Below are 7,965 nucleotides of genomic sequence, written 5' to 3'. Positions count from 1 at the left end.
TAATGATTCATGGGGCAAAGAATTTGCTTGAAATTATAAATTGCGTCGTATTCAAGGATGTTTTATTTGGATGATTCCAGAAGGTAGATTTTTCAGTTGAAAATGACTAGAGGATAAAATTTTGGTGCGTTAACTTGAAAAGACACATCTAAAGACAGTTCCAATAAGAGCACTTGTTTACATGTGGAGATGCATTCTTTGTGTATATTCCAATAGTCCCTATCATTGGTGGAACCTTTTATATCTGTGATGTGTGGATTTGGTGAATCTTCCAAATTCCAAAATTCATCATTCACAAAATTATTCTTGCTCACAAACTTCGAAAGTCAGTTTAATCTTTTCCATTTCCATATATCAAAATAAAATAAAAAGATTCTGGTTCCATGCAAAAGCCAACGTCCTTTTGTTTATTCATCCATTCAGTTGTTTTTGTTTGTTTAGACAATCCTATTCCCTCTAATTGTTCTGCTTTACTTACACTAAGCATTCCAAGCCGTCAACAGACTTGAATATTTTCGTTCCTGACACGTTCAGTTATTGACTCAACCCATTTTAACCCACCCAAAATTGACCCAACCCGTCCATTTGACACCCCTACTTTTAGCTAACATCAGATTAGTTATTCTTCTCAATGGTACCTATACTTGACAAAATTCTTTGCTAGGTACATCTAGAAAATAGGTTTCTCAGCTATCTCGTTTCTATAATTCTATTTTTTTTTTTTTTTTTTTTTGCAAACACCTACTCCCTGGTTTCAAGAATCAGGATATTTCACGATGTCTGTCCGACTGTAAAAGTCATACAAATTGGAGGTTTAACTTTGACTAAAGCTAGTAGTGCTGATGGAAGAATCCATAATCCATCACCACAAATCAAGCCTGAAGCGACTGCAGGAACCATCAAACTCGCCTTCTTGCTGTTGAGCTTATGCCATACGTACACGATCAAACTGCCCACACACATATCAATTGCAAAAGAAGCATTATTAAGGAATGGCACAGCCATAGCCATTGGGAGAGGAACCCATTTCCCGAATCTTTTCGGGGTTATGTCTCTCACCAAGTTGGCTATTACGGCAAAGGCAAAGAAACCATAACACAGCTGCAAGCAATGGTTGGGCAGTGCAGAGAAGCCTTCAACACCTAAGATTGCCATGTTCCTATAAACGATAGCATAAGGAGCCTTGTAATCTCCGTTGGGATCTCCTACAGGAAAAGCTTTGTAGAATAGGAAAAATGTAAGAGGTGCTACCACACAGCCAATGGCAGTCCCAATAGCTTGGCTTAGTAGCATGGAACGCGGGGAAGTGAGGGTGAGGTGGCTCGTCTTGAAATCATGCATCAGATCCGAAGATATAGAAACAATGGATTTAATCAGTCCACATCCAATAAGTCCGGCTACAACACCATTCTCTTTACCAGATAATGCAGCAAGCACAAAGAGAGCCACCTTTCCGTAATTGTATGCCATATTCAAGTCAGTTAGACCAGCACCATAAGCATTGCAGAAGCTCAAAGCTGGCGCAAGAATGTAGGCAACGAGCACGTAGTACCACTTCAATGCAGGGAACATAAGTGGAATGACGATGATGGAGATAAGGGAGAAAATCATGTAGCCAATACAAGCTAGCCATAAGGGAATGCTCTCTCGTACGAATATTTCATTTCTCTGCAGCTCATCAAGGGGCAGATTCTTGTTGTCTGCTGCGGCTGCTGCCAGAAAAGATAGAGGCAATGTTATTAATGCTAAAAGTGCAATAAAAGGAGACAAACTTTTTCCCCTCTTAAGATTAGCTTACACAACAAATTCCTTTTAATATTCAACAATCATGGTACTATTTGACTGGACCATACTTTGTTGGAGCATATAGCTTTGCTAATTTGGTGACTTGACGTTAGCATCAAACTTCATTAAGAGGAGAGATGCGAGAGGGAATAATTCGTTTATCACTGGAAAGAAAAGACATCATATAACAGCTTAACTTACATGATTCATGGCTTTTCGTTTTCAGTGAGACATATATGCTTCTACCAGTGAAAAAAAGTGTCCTGACAAAATTGTAAAGGCCATCTCCCAGGATAAGAGCAATGGAGATAAAAACCTGCATAAAAGGAGTAAAGCATGACTCAAGTCTAACTATAACATTCAAACGATCAAATAGGGACATTATTCAGCAAATTTTTATGGTCTAAATGAGGAAAAGTACAGTGCTTATTGGATTCTTGGTCAAATTAGGTGCTTAGCAGTTGATTGATCTCTAACCTTGTAACCACTTAGACTCTTCATACTGCTCTGTGGTAGAGTTGCAGGAAACCAAGATCCTTTGCGTTCACTAATTAGAGGCCACATGATCCCCCAAGAGAGAACAGCTCCGAGAAGCAAAGACAAGTTCACTAGGTGGGAACAAATCATTCCAGCTCCGACATAAGTCATGCTGAAATCGAAGTAAAATCTGCAAATATTCAATAGCATAGATTAGTGGTGACGGACTGAGCTACTTAAACTTAAAAAGAACCAAAATATCAAGTACATACGATTGTTTCCAAGCTTTCAATCCAAATGTAGGAAATTGGGCAAATCCACATTGATCTCCACCAGAATAGAACCACTGAAAGAAACTCCATAAGAAGCTCATTGAGAAGACTTTCATGAATCCTTTAACCTGTTTCCTGAAAAATGGTAAAACATAGTTTTCGTTTCCACCCTCCAACTCAAGAAAGGCTAATTTCACAAAGCAAGTTCCTTCACATTATAATCGTTTACATACTTGGCCATTTTATCTCCTTTGGGAGTATGAAATCCATTGATAAGAACAGCAGTTGCAGTCCCACTTGGATAAGCTAATTTATAGTCAATTATCATGATCTGCACCACCAAAAAAAAAAGTTCAAGAGTTAGTTGAATTTGCCAGCCAGCCCTGGAAATCTGCTACCTAAAAATGTTTTTGTATTATCTAAAGGGCAGCCCGGTGCACTAAGCTCCCGCTATGCGCGGTGTCTGGGAAGGGCCGCATCAGAAGGGTCTATAGTACACAATCTTACCCTGCATTTTTTTCAAGAGGTTGTTTCCGCGGCTTGATCCCGTGACCTCCTAGTCACATGACAACAACTTTACCAGTTACGCTCCCCTTCTAGTATCATCTGATTACTATTATTTGAAAACACTATGACTCATCACTTAAGTGTTTTAACTATTTAACACAAGAAGAAGATTAGCAGAAGACTGTGAAATACCTTTCTAAGAGGAACTAAAGCTAATAGCCCAACAAAGCTAATAACAAAGAGAAAACCAATCATCCAATCAAGACTAGGTTCCTTGTGGCTTCCAGGTGTATTCCCCTCTGTATCAACCCCTGCTTGCTCATATGTCTTCTTGTTCAATCCCAAGAGATAAGATCCAAATCCACCTAAATTAACATAAACAAACAGAAAATTTTAAAAATGAGTTCCAATTTTGAAAGCCTCAACCAAGACAACAAAAATAAAAGATGTTCTAACCTCCCACAGCAATGCTGTAACATGCAACAGCACAAGTCTGAATAATAGTATTCTCCTGTCTAGTAAAAGGAGTGGATACAAAGTTGGCCATTTTTAGAATCTTAGTCCATGACTGTATGAATACGTAGGCAAGAAGAGCAGCTGATACATTAAGATTTGGGACAAGTCCAGTAGTCAGATTAAGCTTCGTTACTATCACACTGTAAATAATTCCAATAAACACACTTGCTATAATTCCTCGAACTGTTATCTGTTTTGTCCAAGGAGGAATTCTCTTCACTTCTTCTGAATAGTCTCTTACTTCTTCCATTTCTTCTCTTTGTATTTCCATTGCTTCTTTCTTCTCCTCTTCTCCCATTACACCAACTCTACTCATTCTTCCTGTCCATGATTAATCACCAATTAGTTACAAATACAATTCCCACTAAATAATACAGAGGAAAAAAGAACATGATGTGCTTAAAAAGATAGAAAAAGTACCCAACAATGTAAAAAGAGCTTTGCTTTTCTTTTTCAGGACAGAGAGTTCAGTTGACAATCACTGAAGTGGAAAAAAATCGATTTTTTTGCTTTTGTGAATATCAAGAAAATGCTCAACAGATAGCGGACAAATGGTTTTGACAATATTTTGTCCCGTCTACACAGAGGTTCTCACGGTCGACAAATGGTAGGGGCAGCCCATGCACAAATTATTGAAGCGGGGAAGGGCGGTTTGTAAGGGGCGTGACGCAAACCGCCTGCTCTAACACGCGGCTCGAATCTGTAACCAATAGGTGAAGATGGGAATTAACAAGAACAGAAAACTCGAACCCCTCAATCCAATTTGACAAACCAAGCATGGTATATTCAGAATAAATTATCTGCTGCAACAATCTAATTATATAGAGAGTGCAAAATTAAAGAAAAAAGCTCACCGGACAATGTGGGGGTTGTTGGAATGAAGGGAATCGAATGTGACAGGGCAAAAAACTTAGTGCACGGGACGGGGGGAGATGTACTGCAGGAGTAGTACTACACACCATAAATAGGTTCGTGCAGTACAAGATTACCAAAATCCAACAAACAGAGGACTGAAATCAATGTCGTGATTCTTGTGTAACACATGTTGGGCGTAGATTGGAAATGCTCCTCTTTTCCTTTTCTACTCTTCTTTCACTCTATACACAACTCAATCGACATAAAATAAATTCTAATTATCCTGGTATTTACATAATCAAGTTACAAACCTTCTTATAACAATCTCATTTATTCCTAATTTTTTTGGTGTTATAATGAAGTGTTGGTATATAGAATATATATTAAGATAGCATGGAATTAGAGCCTGTTCGAATTAGCTGATAGCTGAAAAGCACTTTTAAGTGCTAAAATTTATTTAATAAATAAACAGTTAATTGTTTGGGTACAAGTGCTGAAATTGATAATAAATTGCTACAGTATTTGATAAAAAAATATTGATAAGCTCTTTTCTGTTAAAATGACTTAAATAACCTTTGAACTATTTACACTTATAAGGGCGTAAATTCTTTAAAATTTTAGATTTCAGATCGATTCAAATACAAAAGTATTCTATTTGTCATTTTATTTTAAATACAACTATGCTTAGATAAGATAATTTTTGTGATAAATATAATTTATTTTATGATAAGGATATAATCATAAGGTATAATAGTTAATAAATTGACAAAAATTTCTCAGTAAAAAATAAAACTAAATAGGACAAAATATTTGAGGCAGCGAGTATCGATGTGGGAGTTTGTTCTAAAATGGCATATTTCAAGGATAATATAGTAAGCTGGGGGTGACCAGCTTATAGCTTTTGGCTTATTTTTGACTTATAAGCAATTGGTTTATAAACACTTTTAACTTTACCAAACACGAGTGTTTATAAGCTAGTTTGACCAGCTTATAAGCTTGGCCAAACACCCTCTAAGCTTAGCCAAGCACCCTCTTAGTTCCATAAAAAACTTGGTTTTTATAGTGAATTGTTGTTATATAACAATGTTGTTATAGAAAGGTCTCATTGTATAATATTACAAATAAATTACTTAATAAATATTAATTAATTAATTGATTAAAATGATAACTGCTTTCCTTTTATAAATTCAAAATCACTGATGGTATAAGAAAATGTTACGCTAAAACTGTATATAATTCAAAACCATAAAGCATTTATTTACTCTTGTTGACATAGAATTGGCTAACTACTATTGACGTTACACTGCACCCACCGCGGTCTATTTCTGTACTGTCGATGTATATGAATGCAGTACATAAATTCCTTTCGGAAAAAAAAAATAGTATATGTCGAGGAATGATGTAATCGGAATTAGAAGATTTTCTTTAAAGGTGGATTTTAGGTTTTGTAGTAGTAATATAGTACAACTTGAAAAAGAATCCACATTTTACTGGCATGCCGTGTGGTGTTTTCCTTTCTTTATCAATAATGATCATTTCATTATGTAAGTAAATTTTCTAACTTTAACCCCACCCAACCCACTCTCCCAAACTAAAAAGGAAACAAATTATAATTATACCAGTCACGCACTAACCATTGGTGGAAAAATTCCGCATAAGAACAATTGGCTCCTTACTTTTCAATTTTATATCTCATATTTAATTTACAATCAACTAGCCCAAAAATAATAGGTTAAGATTCAGCATCCAACTCCAATAGGTTCTCAAAATCACTATTTAATTTTTAGAAAAGATTGCTCAAGCTTTTAAGTTAATTTTCGAATTAGTAATTGTGACTCAAATATTTGTTCAACAAACCAAATCCATTTGGGTGGTAAAAATTAGATTTTTAACAAGCTTAAATATGTGGATTTAAATTTTGAATTTGATTTTGTGAGAAATTTGGAGTGAGTGTTATTTAGACTTGTTATAAATAGTATAAGGAGATTGTATATAAAATTTGAAGTCATTTAATGGAGATTTAGACTAGTTTTGAACAAAAATTGCATCTGAAAATCGTGGAAGAAGTTCGTCTACAAAAGCTTGTATAAAAGTGTATAATAGTGTATAAGATGAGTTTATATACTCATATACATTATTATACAAGATTATACATAATTATACAAAAAACTGACTTCGTCTTCTTCCTTGCATCTTTTCTGAAACTTAACTCAAATCTTGCACAAATCTACTCCAAATCACTTCAAACTTAAATTTTTAATTCCTTTTGATATTTTCAATCAATTGGAACAACACTCAATCCAAACAACTAACAAACTCAAAAAGTCTTATTTTCGAAAGCAAAGCTTTGAATGGTCTTCAATGGTGGACTTCTACTCTTCAATTTTTTTACATTACAACCAGGTGACATAGGGGGAGAAGCAGTAATAGCGGATGACTCCTTGAAGCATATGTAAAAGATGTGAGAAGAAGATAGATGAAAGACCATGGTTGTGAGAACACAAATTTAACTCCATAGCTTTTAGAAGCAATGATTGTAAAAATACATATTTTGAATTTGCAAGAGCTACTATTTTCAAAATATGTACAATATGGATTAGATCGGATAAAACTTAAAAACATAGGCTATTTTTTTGTTATGGTGTGAAATTATGTATATTTTCTTGTAATTCTTTCTATAATCATTTAATATTCACTAATTATTGTAGCCAAATAGATCGCGTCTTAATTTCTTATCCTGATTACGTAATATACTCGAAATTCCCAACAAGCTTATCACATAGATTGCACAAATGGGCTTGACTGAATATTTACATGACTGAAAGATTCTAGCACGAGTTACGGGGAGAAATTCAAAAATAGCAAGATTGATAAGTGGTCGTTTAAAAATAGTCTAACTTTAAAAATAATCAAAATTTAACCACTTTTTATATAAAGATAAATTTGAGAGAAAATACTATTCAAAATTCGAAAAATACGTCAGTATATTATGCTGGAGTTTCAGCATAAGTATACTTGAACTCCAACATATTATACTAGAGTTTCAGGATAAGTATGATGGAACTCTAGCATAATATGATGGAGTTCCAGCTAAATTCACTAGAACTCCAACATAATATACTGGAGTTCCAGCAAAGTATACCGGTCCAGTATAATATGTTGGAAGTTCATACAAGTGCTCGAATCTCCAGTATATTATGCTGGAACTTTCTGTGTGTTGGAGTTCCAGCATAATATGCTGGAAGTTCATATACAGGTGCACCGAACTCCAGTATATTATGTTGGGCCGGTCTCTGTTGCAGCAAAATAATGGCTATTTTTCATTGACTTGGTAAACGCTGCTATTTTTGAATGATCAATCTGAAAACTGACTAGACCGTGCTATTTTTATCGAGTTACGAGGTGAAAATAGTACGGGCTAGCCAATTTTCGAACTGGTAATTAAAAAATAGCCAGTGTTTCCAAAGTTATTGAAAAATAGCCATTATTTTGCTGCAACACGAAAAGTTCCAGCATAATATACTAGAGATTGTTGTACCTGTGTATGAACTTC

The 7,965-nt window shown here is 35.1% G+C and overlaps 1 protein-coding gene across 4 annotated transcripts; it reads right to left on the bottom strand.

The window, feature by feature from the left end:
* Positions 1-707: 707 nt before the first annotated feature.
* Positions 708-4,697, bottom strand: LOC107821565 (metal-nicotianamine transporter YSL2). 4 transcript variants are annotated; one of them, XM_016647996.2, is made up of 8 exons: positions 3,978-4,697; positions 3,498-3,878; positions 3,234-3,406; positions 2,768-2,865; positions 2,535-2,669; positions 2,263-2,452; positions 1,987-2,101; positions 708-1,712 (listed from the first exon to the last, which is right to left on the bottom strand). In XM_016647996.2, exons 2-8 carry the CDS (start codon positions 3,871-3,873, stop codon positions 772-774), a joined length of 2,028 nt encoding a protein of 675 aa, XP_016503482.1. In that variant the 5' UTR covers positions 3,874-3,878; positions 3,978-4,697; the 3' UTR covers positions 708-771. The 4 variants fall into 4 exon arrangements, with proteins under 4 accessions (XP_016503482.1, XP_016503484.1, XP_075111682.1 ...); XM_016647998.2 differs by having other exon boundaries at positions 708-1,709; XM_075255581.1 differs by having other exon boundaries at positions 4,412-4,676.
* Between the last annotated feature and the right edge of the window lie 3,268 nt (positions 4,698-7,965).

The sequence above is a fragment of the Nicotiana tabacum genome, chromosome 6 (genome assembly GCF_000715075.1).
Source record: "Nicotiana tabacum cultivar K326 chromosome 6, ASM71507v2, whole genome shotgun sequence".
NCBI classification, from domain to species: Eukaryota; Viridiplantae; Streptophyta; class Magnoliopsida; order Solanales; family Solanaceae; genus Nicotiana; species Nicotiana tabacum.
Note: the sequence above shows the minus strand (reverse complement) of the source record. Positions and strands in the feature narration are given on the sequence as shown.

What these genes read in the sequence shown, in the direction of transcription:
- LOC107821565 (XM_016647996.2), bottom strand. Translation starts at nt 3,873, where the DNA reads ATGAGTAGAGTTGGTGTAATGGGAGAAGAGGAGAAGAAAGAAGCAATG. An exon ending in CTTTAGTTCCTCTTAGAAAG is followed by an intron (nt 2,866 to 3,233) that starts GTATTTCACAGT and finishes TTGGTGGTGCAG; the next exon opens with ATCATGATAATTGACTATAA. An exon ending in TTGAAAGCTTGGAAACAATC is followed by an intron (nt 2,453 to 2,534) that starts GTATGTACTTGA and finishes GAATATTTGCAG; the next exon opens with ATTTTACTTCGATTTCAGCA.